At 38.6% G+C, this 19,445-nt stretch overlaps 2 protein-coding genes across 7 annotated transcripts in view; one reads left to right on the top strand and one right to left on the bottom strand.

The window, feature by feature from the left end:
• Map2k4 (mitogen-activated protein kinase kinase 4) overlaps positions 1-19,445 on the top strand; it is a 96,441-nt gene that overhangs the window by 27,631 nt on the left and 49,365 nt on the right. For 2 of the 6 annotated variants that reach the window (XM_032913392.1, XM_032913393.1), the window contains one exon: positions 1,729-1,831. In XM_032913392.1, coding sequence (XP_032769283.1) covers positions 1,729-1,831 — 103 coding nt within the window. Of the gene's footprint in view, positions 1-1,728; positions 1,832-13,310; positions 14,818-16,351; positions 16,496-19,445 lie in introns of those variants that run through there. The other 4 variants (XM_032913395.1, XM_032913394.1, XM_032913398.1 and 1 more) reach the window with 4 other exon arrangements.
• On the bottom strand, positions 7,007-8,030 carry Thap5 (THAP domain containing 5). Its single transcript, XM_032912531.1, is given in 5 exon segments — positions 7,007-7,221; positions 7,224-7,498; positions 7,617-7,635; positions 7,638-7,721; positions 7,724-8,030. Coding segments are annotated over 5 exon segments (870 nt in total). The 5' UTR covers positions 8,001-8,030.

Genomic DNA, 19,445 nt, shown 5'->3' with positions numbered 1-19,445 from the left:
TTAATGGCTGAAGAATATACCATTGTATAAATGTACCACATTTTCTTTCTTTCTTTCTTTATTCATTGACAGGGATCTAGGTTGTTTCTAATTTCTGGCTAGTATAAATAGAGCAACAGTGAGCATGACTGCACAGGTGTCTGTGTGGTAGGATCCTCTGAGTATGTACCTAAGAGTGGTGTGGCTGGAGAGTGAAGTAGATCCAGTCTCATCTTTCTGAAGAACACTGATTTCTACAGTGACTGGACATCCCCATTCAGCATGAGCTCCCCCACCCCCACAATGATCTTAGTTATTCTTATTGAAATCAAAGTAGTTTTGATTTTCATTTCTCTGATGGCCAAGGATGTTGAACGAACATTTTACTAAATGCTTCTCAGCCTTTTACATTTCCTTTTAGAATTCTGTCTAGATTTGAACCCCATTTTTAATGAAGTCATTTGTTTTCTTGATATCCATATTTTTGTATTCTTTATGTACTTTGGATATTAGCCCTATCAGATATGTAGTTGGTAAAACAAACAAAAAACAAACAAACCCCTTTTTTCATTCTATACCTGATGTTTTGTCCAAATGATTTTTCCAAATTTTGATTTCAATTTTAAAAGTTTTAAACTACGGGTCCAGCACTAACACAGGAGGTAGAGACAGGAAAATTAACACATCAAGGTTATTTTTCAGATACGTGGTGAATTTGGGACCAGGTGAGCTGTGTGAGACCCAGTATTAAAAACAAATAAGAAAAATGTCTTATCCTTCAACCCTCTAGTAACACATGCCTTTAAAATTAAATCTGATGTTTTTGTACACAGAGTACCTTTTGCATGTAGTTTGAATGTCCTAGTTGAGTCAGATGATGTAGAAACCCTAAAGAAGTGATTCCAAGTGATTTAATGACCCAGAAAGAAATATGGCAAACAAGGAAAGCATGTTGAAGTAGTACCATGGCCTGATGAGATTTTGAGATAAAACATATATCTATCTATGTTTAGGGAAAGCTTGCCATAGAAACTAGTAGATTGGTGTTTTTTGGGGGGTAATTAGAGTGATAAATGGATATATATTTTTTGAAAATATATTACATGTATGTTTATCATTTTAAAAACTTGTTTTCTCTGAATTGTCTGATTTTTTTTATAATGGACACAGTTTAGTTTTATATAAAAAGTGTCGATACTTCCCTGCTTTAGCTTGTGTTGCTAACTTGAGGTAGACTGTGCAGTGATGACTTTATTCTTACGGCCACACGAGTTTCAGATCTGCAACTCAGCATTGATACTGCATTTGAAGGAGGGGATTCTGTTAGACTGAAGACATTTTGGCTTCTAGTAGTGTGCAGTGCTTGAGCTCACCTTGGGAAAAGTGATTGATTCTACAGCGACTGGTTCTTTTCCTGCAAAGTGTTAGATTTCGGGACACTGAACTGGAAGCACTGAACGTCATGTGATGTTCTACAGCACACAGAGAGATTTGTGGGGAGTGGGCATAAGATAACTTTTGCTTACTTTTTTTTTTAATTTTAAGATATTTGGTACCTTTTCAAACATTATTCTATATTGAGTAAGATTTATTAAAGCAAGTTTCTGTGTCTTTCACTGAATTTCTCATGTCTTCAAAGTAATACCTGTCTTATAATATCTGAATGCTAAAAAAGTAATTAAGTTTAATCAACACAGTTTATATGTGTCTGTAGTTAGTATTTGAAACTTTCACTTTGTCGTTTCTCAGGTAAACGCAAAGCCCTGAAGTTGAATTTTGCAAATCCCCCTGTCAAATCGACAGCACGGTTTACTCTGAATCCTAATACCACAGGAGTCCAGAACCCACACATGTGAGTACCCAGCAACTAAATGCAGAGCTTTCTGCCTGCCACATTTTATGCAAGGCAAGGGGCTGGTATTTCCATCTTCTTAAGAGAGTTTAAAATGTTACTCTTTGAATTTAAATAGACAGTTACTGATTCTGTATTCTTAAATTTAAGGAACACAATTTTCTTCTTTAAACTTTTGGTTGGGAAAATAGTTCCAAAGGCCCAGGCTCACTTCTATCTTTTTAAATAACTGTGGGTTTCAGGTAAAGTTCAGGTAGTATCTAGGAATGCAACTGTCAGCCTCCACTGTCCACTTAGCGGGAATGTAGATGTTCTTTCCTTGGAAACTCAAATGGTAAGTCAGAGTTGTGTTCAAGTTGGTATACACATGCCATGTCATCTGTTATTAGTTAATATTTTAATTAAAAAGATAGAAATGACAGTGTATTGTACTGAAAAATAGTAGGAGCGTACTAGTTGATCTTAACTAATAGCTTGAGAATAATAATTTGCTGAAGCCTTCAGTCTAGGTGATGTAATCACTTCAATAGTAGTCTCTTTCCCCTAACTTTCCTGAGCATGTCAGCCAGCGGCTTCACTTTTATTCATATGCATTTTCATCTAGTTCTAGTATTGAGATGCAAAGAGCAAGCAGTGAATGTTACAGGTACAAAGCTGGGGGAGAGTATTTTATGCTTAAAACTAATTTCTTGATGCCAGGATTCAGGCTTTATTAGACTTCAGATATATCTAGTGTTCTCCAAGAAATGTGGCCATTGGTTCCTCTCTTTTGAACTTAGGTATGCCTTGTATTTACAAACAGTAACAAGTGGGTGTATTGTCCTTTGACAGGGATGACTGAAATACTATATTTTTGCAGTAGTAATGTTTTCATGTGAGGAGTGTATGTGTTTATATATTTAGGTGTTCATAAGTAACTTCAGAATGAAGAATATTTGTCTGGGAAGTCTAGTCACTCATGGTCAGAAGTCTTCCTTAGAGCTCAGTGGAGGAGGATGTGCCCAATCCTGCTGGGAATAGATGCCCCCGGGTGGAGTGGTACCCAAGGGGAGGGGGCAGTGGGGGAAATGGTGGGATTGGGAAGAGAGGAGGAAGGGGACTGTGAGTTGAGTCTCAGTCTGTTTCCTTTTGAAACATGAAGCAAGGCTTATATTGAGCAAGAAAACCCAGTCCCTAACAGACACTACTCTAGCACCAGGCAGTGCTCTTTCCTCATTTCCTAGCATTTTGGTGAAAATTAGTCCAAAGTAAATCCATAAGAACAGGCCGTTTTGTTATCTGGTTACCAGCTTATCACATGCTTGACATGTAAGACCCGCTCCCCTGCTTCCTGCTTCCCCTTCCTTTCTTTCCCCTGCCCATTTGAGTCCTTGGAGGATAAAGAAATAACCTCTTGAGGGAATACTAGGCTTTGATTACCATAACTAAAACTATTTATTTATAGCATGTAAAATTTTAGTCATATACTAGAGACCCTTCCACACTTAACAGCTGTTAATGTTTTGGCTTTTGGCTCATAAAATGAAAAGTTAAGTTGTGTAAACCCAAAGAATGTTAAGGAAAGTAGATTAAAAGAAAAACATGTATGACCCCTTTCTATATTTCTGTCAGTTTCATTATACCAGGCACTCTTAAGTCTCTCACACACTCCAGGGGCTATTGTTGAGGATGCAGCAGACTTGTGCTGTCACAGATCCTCTTCAGTGTGTAAATTGGAGAAGAAGTAGATACTCTCCATTGTTATGGTCTGTGCTTTTATCATGGTGAGTAATGGTTGACATTTTCAAAACAAAATTGTTTAAAATGTGCACAGCACAGTCATTGCTACAACACAGTACAGGTATTCAACAAGGAAAAGCAAGTTTAAAAGGTAACTTGGAAATGGGGCAAGAGAGATAGCTCAGTTGTTAAGAGCAGGGATTGCGGGGTTGGGGATTTAGCTCGGTGGTAGAGCACTTGTCTAGCAAAGCGCAAGGCCCTGGGTTCGGTCCCCAGCTCCGAAAAAAAGAATTAAAAAAAAAAAAAAGAGCAAAGATTGCTCTTTCAGAGGAATCTGGCTTAATTCCCACCATACATATGAAATTCCATGGAACTTGACACCCTCTTCTGGCCTCTGAGGGTACTGAGTGCACATACATATATGCAGGTAAAATACACACACACACACACACACACACACACACACACACACGCATGCACGCACACCCACATGCGTGCGCACACTATATTTTTAAATTAACTTAAATAAATGAGTTGATATGTTTGGGGCTTAAGCACTGGAAGTCACATTTTAAATTCAGAGTCTTTGTTGAAACCAAGGCCTCATTTACCTATGTTTGAAATGTTGGAAAAATTCCATTTTTAAGTGATTAAAATTCCTATTTTAATCACCAACATTTTTGTAATGAACTTCCTCAGTAAAACTTGACTGAACAAGGTCATTTAGTCCTGAGAAAATTATAGAAACTTTTATCTTCCACTCTAGTTCAGACTGGCCTCTAACTGACAGCATTGCTCCTGTTTCAGTTTCCTGAGCCCTGAGATTATAGGCATGAGCTGGCATCCCTGGGAAACTTCTGTTTTTAGCCTTTTCTGTAGATAAAAGCAGTAGGTGGAAACTTAAGTGCTGGTTTCTGCCCCCTGCTATCATTAACTCTTGCCTGTGAATCACTTGACTGTGGTGTGTAGTCCACACCTGACTTAGAATACCAATATTCACTGTTTCATTTGGTGAATTGAGGGAGAGAGTGGGAAAGGTTAAGAGTTTGGTGAGAGGAGGTAGAGAATTAATTTTTTTTTTTTTTGGAAGTATTCCTTTACTTCCTGTTCAAAGTTGACAGTCTGAAAGACCAAGAACTCCTTAGCTGGAGATGGGAGAAGCTCTGTCTGCATTCCTCAAGCAGCCCAAGGACACCTCTCATCTCTCCTAGTCCGTCTCTGTGTCTTCTTCCCCCTTGAATAGACAGAGAGTAGATTCTATTGTGGGAGGAGGGTTTATGCATGAGATTGCTGCACTTTCAGTTCAAACTGGGCAGAGGGTAAGCATTATCTCTGTTACCGACTTTGACTGTGTTTCTCTGGGTGCTAGTGCCTTTGTACAGTTTCTACACAGGAAACAGCCTTAGGTCATTCCTGAAGCAAAGAGGGCTGGTGTTTGCTTGGCATCATCCAAGGCTCTGTGGCTTCTGATGTCTTATGCGTTTAAATAGATTTTTGGGATTGACCCCATCCTGAACCTCACTGATACTTCCCTTATTAGATCATCTGTAGTGAAAACCACGCTCTATGGCTTATAAAAGTATGGAAGTTAAAGATTATGTACATGACTAGGAGGCTCTTGTAATCAAATAGAAAGTGAAGCAGGTCAGAATCTGTAGATAAAACTTTAGAGATCAGTCAGGTTAGATCGAGAAGGTCCTCAATTGATTAGGCCCAATCAAGAAAATATCTTAAATACTTAGTTTAAACTATTAACTTTAAAGAAACACGGTTAGATACTTATATTACTCATAAAAAATTATAACTTTAAACAAATAGGAAATTTGAATAATCTTTATTCTTCAATAAGGTTAATTTTTTCCATTTTTATGACTTATTTTAAATTGTTTATTAACAAAATGTAACACAGGAATACTTAATTTCAGGTATTTTCCTTTATAGTTACCTAATAAAAATAATAATGCATTTTTGTTAGCTAACACGGTTAAAGAATACCAATTAGCTTTATTATCATAAAGAAGCAAAATGATATGATTGAAAATGATTACTATCTACTTACAAAACAGTTATTTTTTATTTAGGGCAACTAATATTTATTGAATACCTTTTATTTTTAGGGTCTCAGCTATCTTTGTTACATTATAGAACTCTCAGAACCGTCCTTTTAGAGTATTTTTCATTTAACAGCAACAAGAACAAAACAAAAACAAAAATAAAACTAAGAATGAGATCAAAAGGATCTCACTTAGTACCACAGGCAGTTGTATACCCAGGTAACATGTTACCCTTCCGCACAGGTGTCCTAGAGCCATAGTCTTTAGTTGTAAATTTACTTCTCTTAAATTCAATATGGATGTAAACAGTATTTTTTCTTTTCTTTTCTTTTTTTCGGAGCTGGGCACTGAACCCAGGGCCTTGCGCTTGCTAGGCAAGCGCTCTACCACTGAGCTAAATCCCCAACCCCCAGTATTTTTACTTATATCATCACCAGTTCTCTTTGGGTAAAGTTATAGCCACTTAATTATAATTTCTTCCCTATGAGATTTATTAAAAAACTTATAGACAGGGGATGCATAATTTTAAGTATTATAGTTATTTATATGTAAAAATAATAGAAATATACTTTAAAAATCATACCTATTAAATAGACATAAAACTATGATTTCTAAAATATTTAAGATTAAACCTTTATATATAGTTTTATAAATACAGGGTGTTCAGGAACTTAAATGACTGAATAACAATGGTGAGCAACATATACACAGGTGTGTGTATATTCTCTTCAAGTTAAAAATAACTTTCTGACAGCCTGAGTTCAGATGAAATAGAATATTAGTAGTGGTATTTTCTTTTACGTTATAGACCTAGAATTAAGGCCAAATGATTACACAACAAAATGAGAATAATCTGATAGTATAAATTCTGGACTATTTCTACAACATAAGTAGTTATTGTCTTATAGGAAGTCTGTTCTGAGCAAAGTATCTTCAAAGAAAGAGAAGGAATTACAAAGAAACAGATGAGGAACTGTGTCTACCCTCTTGCCTCTATGACTGGGGACTGATCCCCAAAGCCTTGCACAAGCCAGCAAGTCCTGTATCACCAAGATCCATTCCCAGTCCTCTGAGGGCTGAGATACTAGCTTGTTCAATTCATATGCCAATGGCACAAGCAGGACCGATACAGTCTGGGCAGTTTTGACTAGTTTTGTTCTGTTATTTTTATAATTTTTACTGTTTTAGCTATAGTTAGGAAAAAACTATCATATAATAAAATCGTTTCTTCAGGCAAATACCTCTTCTAGTTTCCCCTATTATAATGAGCATGCTGTTTGTAATATTAGATCATTTTCATAGCTTCATTAAGAACTTTGTCTATAGGGCAAAGTTCATATCATATATGATTTTGATTTACTTGGAAAAAGCTTATTAAAAAACCATAACTTTCAAAACATATTTATATCGTAGAGACTGCAAATGTTTTGAAATGGTTCTCTGTTGTCTTGAGATTCCCTTCACATAGCCAGTCCTCCTACTGTAGTTGGCTCATAAAAGCTTGCAAAGTCTTCAGTCTTGCTAGAGATTGTTGTTCTTACAGCTCAAAAAGAGTGACCTTTGAACGTAGGTTAGAGACTGGCCGAAGATGTTCTTTATCAGTGTCTTGTCTCACTATGAATGTTCAGTTTGTAAAGTTGCTGCACTATGGTTTACATCCTTATTTAAGGAGCCTTCAGAGTCCTCTATTTCCATGGCCTACTTTTGGGGCTGGTATGAAGAGTTAGCTTCAGGGTTTGATTATTCTATGGGTATGAAAATGGCATTTATAGATTCGTTATTTGTATTTAATTCTTCAACTGTGCTGAAGAGGAATGAATTCTCCTGACCTGACACAGTTTCTATGTAATCATTTGTAAAGTTTGGGTTATCAAGATATTTGGTAACAATATCTCTGAATTTGAAGTTTGAAAGTGACAGTTTCAGAATTTAGATTCTTAGAATATGCACAAAACCCAGCAACACCTAAATCTTGATGTTTCCAGAACATCTTGTTTAAGTTAATGTATCACTTTATATAGTCTGTCTTAGAGCTGCTGGCTCCATCAGGGAATGGGAGTCATGCAGTTGTGTGTGTTCAGGTGGTACATTGGTGTTACCTGCATTTTCTTTGCTCCATTTGATATAAATTACTCTTTTGACTCAGCTTTTAGGCATACTTAATATCTGTCTATCCATATTCTCTCTCTCTCTCTCTCTCTCTCTCTCTCTCTCTCTCTCTCTCTCTCTCTCTCTCTCTCTGTAGTTTTTCCTTAACAGTCTGTAGGCGATGAAAATATAATTGGAATTGCAGTTTGCTTTAGCAAGTGATACCCCATCGGATGTCAACAATCAGGACTAAAAGGATCTCTGTTTGGGAACTGATATTTACTGGGAGTCCCAGAGTCTTGTTTCATGTTCTCTAGCCACTTTTGAATTCTTTCTTTATCATATGGAGAAAACAAAACAGCTCAGCTCTCAACCTTTACAAGCACCTGATGCCCCAGCCCACAGGCACAGGGAGCTGCTAGTTCTCTAGTTTTCTAGTGCCATCTCCTTTGCTAGTTTCTTTTACATTGTGAGCCTGACTGCGGTAAGTGTCTGTTTCACTAGTGTTAGAAGAACAAAGGGAAAATACTGCATGCATTTTAAAAGATAAAAGGCTTTGAAAACCTTTTGATTGAAGGAATTCTGCTCCTGTTTAGCTGATCTCAGAACTTTTCTTTTTGTGATTGTAGAGAGTTTAAGAACGATCTTGAATGCAGTATGTAGCCCAGGCTGGCTTGAAACTCCTGTTTTAGCTACCTAAGTGCATGGTATATCATGCTGTATATCATGAAGCCTAGCACTATATGTTTCTTAGTCAGAACCCCCTCCCCATCTCCAGAAATGGATGTGAGTTACACTCAATCTGAGAAGTTACAGAAGTTCTAATGAGTTAGAAAATGAATCGTAAGGTTATTATTACTAAGCATCTCCCAGCCTAGGCAAAGGCACAAAGTATCTTTAGAAGATTAATGAATAACATTGAAGAGCTAGGAAAGAGTGAATTCAAATGTTAGGTAAGTAGAAGAAAGGAGATAATAGAAATAGCGGAATTCTAGGCCATATGTAATGGATGAATAGTAGAGAATACTTAGCCCTTTCAAAAGTTGTTCCTGGAAACTAAGAACTATGATATATGCCTAGGATGGACAGACAAACAGACAGGCAGGCATGCAGGTGGGTGGGCAGAAAGAGGGTAGGGGGTGGAGGGAGGGAGGGAGGGAGGGAAGGGGGAGAGAGAGAGAGAGAGAGAGAGAGAGAGAGAGAGAGAGAGAGAGAGAGAGAGAGAGAGAGAGAGAGAGGGGCAGAGCGAGAGCTAGAGAGTGGGCAGGTAACAGCCGCCCCTGAAATAAGCCTGTAGATCTACTACTTGCTACTTGGAAGTACAAGAAAAGAGAATTTAGAATTCCAGGCCAGCCTGAGGTAAAGGGAAAGATGTTCCCTCCCAACAAAGAAGGAAATGAAAAAGAACTCTAAACTACCACTATAAAAAGGAAAGAGGGGCTATCACTGCCGATCCCATAGGTACAAAAGCATAGAAGTACAGGGCACGTTGAGTTAGTTTATGGCATAACTAACAAAAGCTTACTCAGGAAGTTCCTCATCTGATAAAAAGATGAATTTGTATTTTAACATTCTCATACAGGAGAATGGGACCTTGGTGGTTTTTCTGTACCTGATAGCAAATATAAGAAGAAAGAGCTGTGGACACAGTGAATACGTAATGTCTGTATCCTACCCAATGTGTGAGACCCTGGGGAAACAGCAGGAACAAAAATACAGACAGAGGAAAGAATACTGAGTTTACAGAACTCCTACTATTACAGAAAGTACTATTGCTCCTACTATTACAGAAATAATATTAAGTTTACAGACAACAGAGTAAGGAACATTTCTCAGCTCATTCTTTGAAGTCAGCATAGCATTTATAGAAAGCAGGCAAAGACATTAGAACGCAAACACAGAACTCCATCCTTAATAAACATACACTTGAAAATCCTCTTAAACAGTACTTGGATTAATCGTGGTTGCATATTTGATCCTTATAATTCATTGTATTAATAAACTAAGGGAGAAAAAATATAGGCTTACAATAGGTACAGAATAATATTTGACAAATTAATTATCAAAACATTGCATTAAGCTAAGAGGGGTAGTTCTTGACTCATTGGTGGCATCTAAGGAAACACTTTTACTGTGTGATGCACTTAATGATGAAAGACTCGATGTTGTGTCCGTGATTGATGACAAGACAGGAACCCCCCAGACTCTGAACAGAAAGACTTAAAGATTGAATTGCAAACCAGCCTTTTTTCAGACAGATGTTTTAATTTCATAAGTAGAAAATCTTGATCTACCAAAATTACTAAAATTATTAAGTGGCTTTAGCAAAGGGTAAGGGTAACCAAATCAATTCTTTCCGTAAAGACTTGTTAGCAAAAATAACCTCTTGGAAAGTAAAATTTCAGAATGATTATAGTAGCCTAAAAAAGTACAAAATATTTATTGATACAGTTAAAGAAAATAAATTAAGACTTCACTAACATATTAATTACCGGGGGAAATGAAAGACTTAACTACATGAGTAAGATGTCTTGTTCTGGACAAGTCATATGGCTTAGTGATGGAGTGCTTACGCCATGTATGCCAAGCTCCTCAAGCCTATAGTCATACACAGGCATACACATGCATGTGCAAAAACGATGGCTTTCCCTGTATTGGAAAGTACAGTATTATTAAGGTGCCTGTTGTTATCTCTTTCATTTATTAATTCAACTCAGGAATATCTTAGCAACTTTAACACACATACTACACACACACACACACACACACACACACACACACACAATTTATGTGGAAATTAAAAGGATGTAGAATAGTAAAAAAATACTTTTGTAAAAAGTAATGAGATGAAGGGTGTAAGTTAGGAAGATACAACAACTAAAGTTTTATAGAAGAATGGTGTATAAGATGGGATAGGAAGTTTAGCACATCAGCACACACGTAAGTTTTGTCTAAGATTCATGTACAGTTCTGGGTACATGATAGACCTTTTATGATGGCAAAGCACACTGGGTGAGATCTGTAACAGAGTAAACCCCATTTCCTAATTCACACCATATGCTTGAAATACAGCAATGTCTTAAAGGTTACCTAAGCAGAAGTTCCATTCAACTTGTAAAAGAAACTATCCTAATGTATTTATCTGGCATAGGCAAATACTTATTTGATAGTACAGAGGAGCATAGTAGTATAAATTGCCACCAAAGATATATTGGAATTCACTGAAGATAATGTTTCTGTTTGCCAGAAGTTTCTTAGGAAAGTGTATAGGCCAGTCATGCAGTGAGAAAACACTGCATTTAACTGACAAAGGACTTTCAGATATACAATGAACTATTACAACTCAGAACAAATGATCCTGTTAAATGGGTTTTAAACTTACGTGGACATTTCACAGAGAAACTTAGGAATAGTTGATAAATGCATAGAAGGCATGTTTAACATTAGTAAGCAGAAGAGTGAGATGAAAATGAGAGTGATACTGCTCACCTACCAGAAGGGCCCAAACTCACACATAATGGTATCCGAATTCTCATTTTGCTGGGGGAACAGAAAAGGACTCAACTACTTTAGAAAGCCCCTTAGTAGTTTCTTTCTTCTTCTTCTTCTTTTTTTTTTATCTTTATTAACCTGAGTATTTCTTATTTACATTTCGATTGTTATTCCCTTTCCTGGTTTCCAGGCCAACATCCCCCGAACCCCTCCACCTCCCCTTCTCTATGGGTGTTCCCCTCCCCATCCTCCCCCCATTACCGCCCTCCCTCCAACAATCACGTTCACTGGTGGTTCAGTCTTGGCAGGACCAAGGGCTTCCCCTTCCACTGGTGCTCTTACTAGGCTATTCATGGCTACCTATGAGGTTGGAGCCCAGCGTCAGTCCATGTATAGTCTGGGTAGTGGCTTAGTCCCTGGAAGCTCTGGTTGGTTGGCATTGTTGTTCATATGGGGTCTCAAGCCCCTTCAAGCTCTTTCAGTCCTTTCTCTGATTCCTTCAACGGGGTTCCCATTCTCAGTTCAGTGGTTTAATGATGGCAGTGGCCTATGTATTTGCTGTATTCTGGCTGTGTCTCTCAGGAGAGATCTACATCCGGTTCCTGTCCCCTTAGTAGTTTCTTATGAGTTAAAACATGACCTAGCATTGTATCATTGCCCAGTGTGTAAAAATGTTTTATGAAAATTTGCATTTGAACAGTCATAGAAACGGTTTATCATGGTTCTCCAAAAATACAAATGTCTATTCATGGGAGGATGAATGAGTAAACTGTGTCTTACTAGAATCTAATAGGAATTACTGACCCACATAAGCACATGTGAATCCAGAAATGCTGAGACACTGCCAGGCACAAAAAGGAGCACACGTTCTTTCCTCATCTGTCTGAGATTGCAGAGCAGGCCAGGCTGAAGTCAGTGGGGGTGGCTGATGTGAGAACAGTCTCTTGTCTTGTGGAGGTTGACAAGACTGGTACAAGGAACCACCTGGGTGGGGTGAGGGTCAGGTTTTCTGTCTTGTTAAATTTTGCAAGACCTAAGTGAGTATGAATTTGCCAAAACCTAATGGTTGTGATGTGGATGTTTCACTATATGTAAATAATACCATAATCTGAAGTAATGATTTTTCTTTGGTCCTTTTTCTCAAACCACGCATGCATTTTAGCAGTCATAATATTTGGTGATAATTACATGAACACAGGTGTTGGTTAAATCCACTTCTTATACCAGAAGAGAAGTATGTTGCAAATGTTACTTTTGCTCATTCAATTTCCTTTGCTAGGATGCTTGAAAGAAACCTAGAATGGTTCATTTAACTAATTTATTAGGCAGTGCTATTGATTTCATCTTTAAAACCGCTGTCATAGGAAGGTTTCTATTTTTGGGCAGACCCCAAATATAGAGGGATTTGTCTGTGAAAATTTTATTTAGTTAGTTTATATGCATATATGTAGGAGTGCCTGTGTGAGTTTATGTGCACTGGTGCCTATGAAGTCCAGAAGACGGTGTTGAATCCCCGAAAACTGGAGTTATAGGTGGTAGCTATCTGATGTAGGCTCTCTGCAAGGGCATTAAGCACTCTTAGCCGCTGAACCATCTCTTTAGCCTGAGTAAAACTTAAAGAAATTACCAAGTGTTATTGGTGCTCAGCCTACTTTGAAGTATAGTGTATACCTGAATGGTTGGCTCCTTTAAATAACATTAGAGACTTGTCTTTAGTGTGCTATCAATAGAATATTTTTAAAGTCAGATATGATATCATGAGCTTAGTCCCAGCTACCAAGAAAGCCAAAGAGTAGTTCTCTTGTGCCCAAGAGAAAGGCCAGCCTGGATAGCGTAGTGAGACCCCCCTCTTAATCAGTAAGCAAATAACACTTTGTTTTAATAGAGATCAGTGTAATCTTACCATGTAGGTTGAACATAGTTGTCTTTAAAAAAAATAATACATGCTTCAGGTGAGAGTGTTCAATTTGACCAGTCATGGTAGCACATGCATTAATCCCAGCACTTGAGAAGCAGAGGCAGGTGGATCTCTGTGAGTTTAAGGCCAGCTTGGTCCAAATAATTAGTTCTAGGATAGCCAGAGCTACATAGTGAGATCCTGTCTCAATAAACCAAGGGTGGGGGATGGGAAGAAAAAGAAAAAAGTATTTCATTGATCCAAAAAATTATAGAATAGTAAACTTTGTGCAATTACTTCTTTTCCAAGACAAACCTACTAAAACAAGAATATATATATACATATTCTTATAGAACAACTTAGTAGATATGGAAATATTAGCTGACTTTTCACTGTGACAAAATACATGATAGGAGTGACTTCATTTTAGAGGGAGACCTGACTTTGGCCTGTGCCTTCAAAGGGTCTTAATCCAACTGTGCCAAGAGAGTGGTAAGAGTGACTCCGTATGGGCAGGGGTGTGGTGTAACTGGTCACACCGATACATCTGACAAGAAGTCAGTGCTAAATTGGAGATTTAAAAAGTATTGAGTTGTCAGGAGGTAGATGATAAAGTCGCCTAGTAAGAAGCTGGTACTTTATTTTGATGAGAAAAATGTACACAGGGTCAAAGTCCAGAGAAATGTAGTAGAGGCTTAAGGAGCAGGCAGAGAATAAGAAAAGATACTTGGGAGGTGGAATGAATCATCATACTTGTGTGTGATGTCATAGAAGCCCAGCATTTACAAGGAAGCAGTTGGAAAAGGATGAATTAGCAATGTGTAATGCCAAGAATCTTTAGCAGAATTCCTTAGATACCATTTTAAGTGCTGTGGTGGTCGGGGTGAAAACATACAGCCTGTTAGCTTAGGGCAGTTCCTTCACCTTCTTCTATATGAAAGCCCAGGAAGGTCAGCTCCTAGCAAATACACTGGCTGTAGCAGCAGTATAAAAACATAAGCGTTTGCCCCATCCTCTTTAACATCATTCTTTTCCTTGGTGAGGAAACATTTACTTTTTCATCTTAAATCAGTTTTGACCCAAATACTGCATATTTCTCTAATTTGTCCCTCCATCCTCCTTCCCATCCTTCCAAGAGACAAGCTCTGTCTGACTCCTTAGCCCAGACTGGCTGAGGGCTTCTAGCCTCCTACTGCAGCCTCTTAAATTATAGGTACGTACTGCACCCAGCTTCTTACTACTTTCTGATTAAGAACATTAGAATGTGAGTCTTTCTAATTGGATTGCTTGAGCAAATTTTTTGGTGACCTTTCTTTCTTTTGCTGCTTTTGAGATCTAGGCGAAGACTCTCATTTTGTTAGTAGAGCCAGGAAGCAGGCAGTTTCCATGGTAACCGACAGGCTGAGTTTACTGTGGAAATTTCCGGAATTAACAGAGCTGCATTGCAGAAGGATGCATAGAGCAGCAGTATTCATCTAGAGATCTTCACAGCGTATGCAGAGAGGAGCAGTTATCGGGATATGTGCATGTTTATTTTCTTGTCTAAGGAAGATTGTGTGTGTGTGTGTGTCTGTGTGTGTGTTCACTTGTGTGCATGTGTGTGCGTGTTGAGAGAGTTAAACAGCTTTGAGGCATTTCATACATCCTGGCTTGGTAACCTGGAGCTTGCTTGAAGACAAAAATGAAAATGTGGTTTGGAAAGGAGGATCTGCTTGGTGGCACTAGGAGAGAATTAGGTAAGTGCATCTCTTAAGAGGGGGGTGGTGGTAAGGAAGGAAGGAAAGTACACCCACTTCAGTAGACAGTCAGCGGTTCTGAGGAAAGGTGGGCCTAGGCAGAAGATGCTTCTTGCTTTTTAAAGGAAAGGTGGTAGAATTCAGCATTTTTGATAAATCAGATTTTTATTTTGAGCAAGAAGTCCATCAAGGTAATTGCTATCACCTGCTGAAAGACAGTAGCTAGAGGTGCCCAATGCTAATAAGGAGCTTTGCTGCACTAAGCCGAATTGCCTAAATGATAAAAAGCCTCCAGAAGGCCGTTAGATCCTTAATCCTGTTGATCTGGCGAGTAGGATACTTAAGAAAAAATCCAAGTACATTTTAAAATTAAATTAAATAAGTGTAACATTTGAGTAGATAATTAGGGTTTCTTATGATATAAAATTATAAACTTAAAAGAGAAAAGGGATCTAGAAAAATAGAGTGGTTTAGTTGTTTAAGTGATAACCAGATAACATTCATGCCTTGTTAGTTCCATGACAGGTTCTTCTTGCAAATGAAGTTTGACTGGAGCACAGCCAGTAATCTGGCTGCATGTTTACGATGGAGATTGTTTGCAAAGACCTTACTGTGAAGCCTGGAGTAATTACTATCTGATGTCATACAGAAAAGTTTGATACTCATAATGTATTCTTATGTCTGTTGTAATTAACAGTTGTGACAGAATTGGTACCTTAAAGCAATAGCAATTTATTTTATCACATCACTAAAAGCCAGAAATTGAAAATTAAGGTGTTGGCTAGGCCGTGCTTTTTTCTCCAGGCTCTAGAGAAGCCTGCCTCCCTCTCTGCTCCTCGTGGTGATATTGAGTGTTTCTGGCCTTGTCTCAGTGGCATTATAATTTCTTCCTTTATCTTTGATTACCACCTTTCATTTTTCTCTCCGTGTTTTCGTAAAGGAGAGCCATCATGTTTGAAAAATCATCCATGTGCATGAATAGTGAGATTCCTTTTTTTTTTAATTTTAAGAAAGGGTCTTAGGTTGGCCTAGAACTTGTTATGTAGACCAGGCTGGCCCCAAACCTGTAGGTCCCCTTCCTGCCCAGTGCCACCATGCCTAGTGATCCTACTATTTTGGACCTATCTTAATCAAGGTGATCTCTTTCTGAGGTCTGAAATAAGATTGTAAAGATAAGGTTTCATTCTGTGGTTCTGGATAGACATATTTTGGGGTTATAGGAGATTATTCAAAAACCGGGTTTTGTTTTCTTACACCACATTCTGTGTTAAGGCTAGTCAGTTGCTGGCCAGCTTCCTTTGGAAACTTGTGCAGAACACATTTTGCAGGAGATTTCGACTATTGGGAAAGATACTGAACTCAGTCTTCAAGTATGGGGCCATGTAAGCCATAGAGCATGGCCATGTGGTGTTGAGGCATTGGGCTGAGCACTAGGACGCTGGAGAGGGAGAGTACCGGAATTCACAGGGACTTAGGAAGACAGCGCCAGGATCTTCATCTTGTCCTCGTCTCATCTCTTCATGTCTCTCCTCAGCTCTCAGCTTTCAAACTCCAAACAGTAACAAACACATTTGGAGTTTTAATGAAAATGATTGGAACCAAAGCAAGAATCTGAGTTATGAGGAATGAGACTCATGGCTATGCCACTGGAAACAAACTGATTCAGAAGAAGCACCAAGTAAGCAAACAGTAGATGGCGGCGTGGAAGGAACATGGCAGTGCAGTTGCCTGAGGCTTGGTTTTGCTGGGATGTTTGTCCTGGAGTGTCTAAAGAGCCAGCTGAGGATGGAAGGTCTGCAGTGTCTCATTCGTCATTTATGAGGACATTGTGAGCCACAGTCATGGTGTTAATATCTGTCCTTGTAGTACCTAGAAATCTCAGTCATTACCTTTGAGTCCATGTTTGAAAAGGGATGTATGTGTGGTGAAGAATCAAACAGAAAACAAGTGGTTCCAGTGTGGATGCTGTCTTAGAGAGAAACCCAATTTTAATTTGATGGGCTAGTGCCCATAGCATCATCTGATTACTAAAGAATGGAACCCCTGATAGAGTTGTGGAAGTGATCCTCTGTGGAGATGATCATAAAAATTAAGCAAAACAGTAGATCCAAATTAGTATTTACTAAAAGCAAGGAAGTACTAAACAAGCACACCATACTTTTGATCATCTGTCTGCTAAGGGCTGTTGTGTTCTGATTCCATTCAGAGATGCAGTGGAGGAACATGAATTCCAGTCCAGGATTTCCAGGGAGAGTTTCCCAGAGAAAAAAGACCAAATGAAGTCTTGTTTCTTTTCTAGTTGAATTCTTTAGTCTATAAATATGTTCATATTGGATGCCAAGTTGAGATGTAGGAGGCCATGGGAATATTTTTTTTTTTTACTTTACCAAAACATTTGTGCATATGGTTGAATTGTATGCATAAGCTTAAGTAGTTTTCTAGAAATACAAAAATTTTCTTGAATGCAATAACAGTTGTATTTTTGGAATCACAAATATGTCAGGCTTATTGTATATGTGGGATTAAGTTAAGATGCTTTATCACTGATCACAGTTATGCTGAACTCTTTACCCTCCCTTTGACAGGTCTTATAGAATGTTCTATACTGGCTTGGAATCTGTGATCCTTCTGCCTCAGCTCCCAGGGTGCTGGCTTCCTGGTGTGTATCAACATACCTGGTTCTCATGCTGACTCCTATTGGCAGCTGTGCTAGTTAAGATGCTACCAAAATAAAAATTCTACCCAAGTTTTCTCCTCAGGCCTGTGGAAAGGTGGCCTCAGGTTCCCTTTTATCCTTTCCTCCCCACTAAACAAACAAACAAACAACATCAGTTCTTCTCCTTAAGGGCATACCTTATCTGGGAAATGAGGTCATCATGAATAAAGCATTATGGGTAGAAGTAGAAGATTGTAGTAGCAATAAGACCAGGACTTAGGTTTTAGAGTCCTCTGCTGTCAATTAAAAGTTCAGTAGTGAAGAGCAAGCAGACTGGGGTGAGAGGATTTGCACTGGAGCTGTGGATATTAGCATCACTATACTAGGCTCTGGGTGTCTGCCTCATCAGCCTGTGGCATCTCCCACATGCAATGATACAAAATAGAGAGAGGCTTGCATGACTGCTGGATGCTTTTTATGTGTACCCTGCCTTGTTGAGTCCAGTTGCCATGATCTCTCCACACTCCCAATGTTCTTAACACAAGGATGTTGACAAACCTTCCTGGATCCCCTTTCCCTGCAGTAGTCTGAGCTCTCCAGGCAGGAGCTAGGGACAGTTGCATTTTTCTTTTCTCTTGGGGCCTGCTACCATCTATGCCTGATGCCTAGTATCTTAAGATTGTATCTTGTGTCTGTCTTCTCTGCTGTGAAGTCATTCTTCTCTCTATACTCTAGAATGGGAAACTTGGTGCCGCACAGACACAGATAAGGAAATAGGATTTGTAAGAGGAGAAAACATCTTGGCTGATGTTAGGAAGGCTATCTCTGAGTAACATTTCTCAGGATTCAAATAGTTTCCTTCACCCATCCCTAGCCAGGACTAATTCTCTTTAAAATGAAAAGAAGTTAATTTATAGGGGTTAGAAAGATGGCTCAGTGATTAACAGCCCTTGTTGCTCTTGCAGAAGACCTGGATTCAGTTCCTAGCACCCCCAAAATAACTCATAATTGTCCATAACTGAAGATTTAGGGGATTGACACCCTCTTCTGGCCTCTGTGGGCCCCAGACATGTACATGGTGCACATACACACAGCCAAAGTACTAATATAAATAAATCAAAACAATTTTTAAAATGAAATGTTACTTGTAAGAAAGGGCTGAGAAGCTAAAATGTGAGACTAGATTTGATTGAATGAGCAGTAGTATTACTGAACATAATGTCACATGAAGGAGAGTAATTCCTAGGAATCTGGAAACATTGGTAGTGAGAGACCACGTTACATGCAGCATGCACACTCAGACACAGCAGGTACCAGGAACTGGAGGGAAATAATTGATTTAAAAACATAAATAACCGAATTTATTTTTTACATTTTTGAATTCATTGAGAAGGTAAACAAGCCTGTGAAACATTTCTGGTGGATGGAATTTATGGTTCTAGAGAGTTCTCAAGTTTCCTAATGCTGCAGCCCTTTAATACAGTGTTGTGGTGACCCCAACCATGAAATTATTATTATTGCTACTTTATAACTAATTTTGCTACTGTTATGAATGATAATGTAAATATCGGTGGTTTCTAATGGTCCTAGGCCACCCCTGTATGAATCGTTCGACCCGCAAGGGGGTTGCAACCCACAGGTTGAGAACCACTACTCTAGATAAAGAGCTTGTTGGGCAGAGCAGCAATGACAAAGCAGACTACTTGGACTAGCAGGTCTCATTGGTGCTCTTTCAGGCAGTAGAACAAGAAATGCTTCTTATTACTCAACAGGCACAGATTGTTGAAGTCCAACAGTGACACAATGAAGTATATCTTGAGCCAGCACTGGTCGTGTGTGACTGAAACCCCAGCACCTGTGAGGCTGAGGCAAGAATTTGAGACAAAGTGAGTCTATATAGAACCTGATTCAAAAGAGACAGAAAATGTCACTTAATCTTAGTACCAGTTTAAGTTAGACTCTTGACTGGTGG

Source organism: Rattus rattus, chromosome 9, assembly GCF_011064425.1.
Source record: "Rattus rattus isolate New Zealand chromosome 9, Rrattus_CSIRO_v1, whole genome shotgun sequence".
Taxonomy (NCBI): domain Eukaryota; kingdom Metazoa; phylum Chordata; class Mammalia; order Rodentia; family Muridae; genus Rattus; species Rattus rattus.
This window is presented reverse-complemented; position numbering and strand designations above follow the sequence as displayed.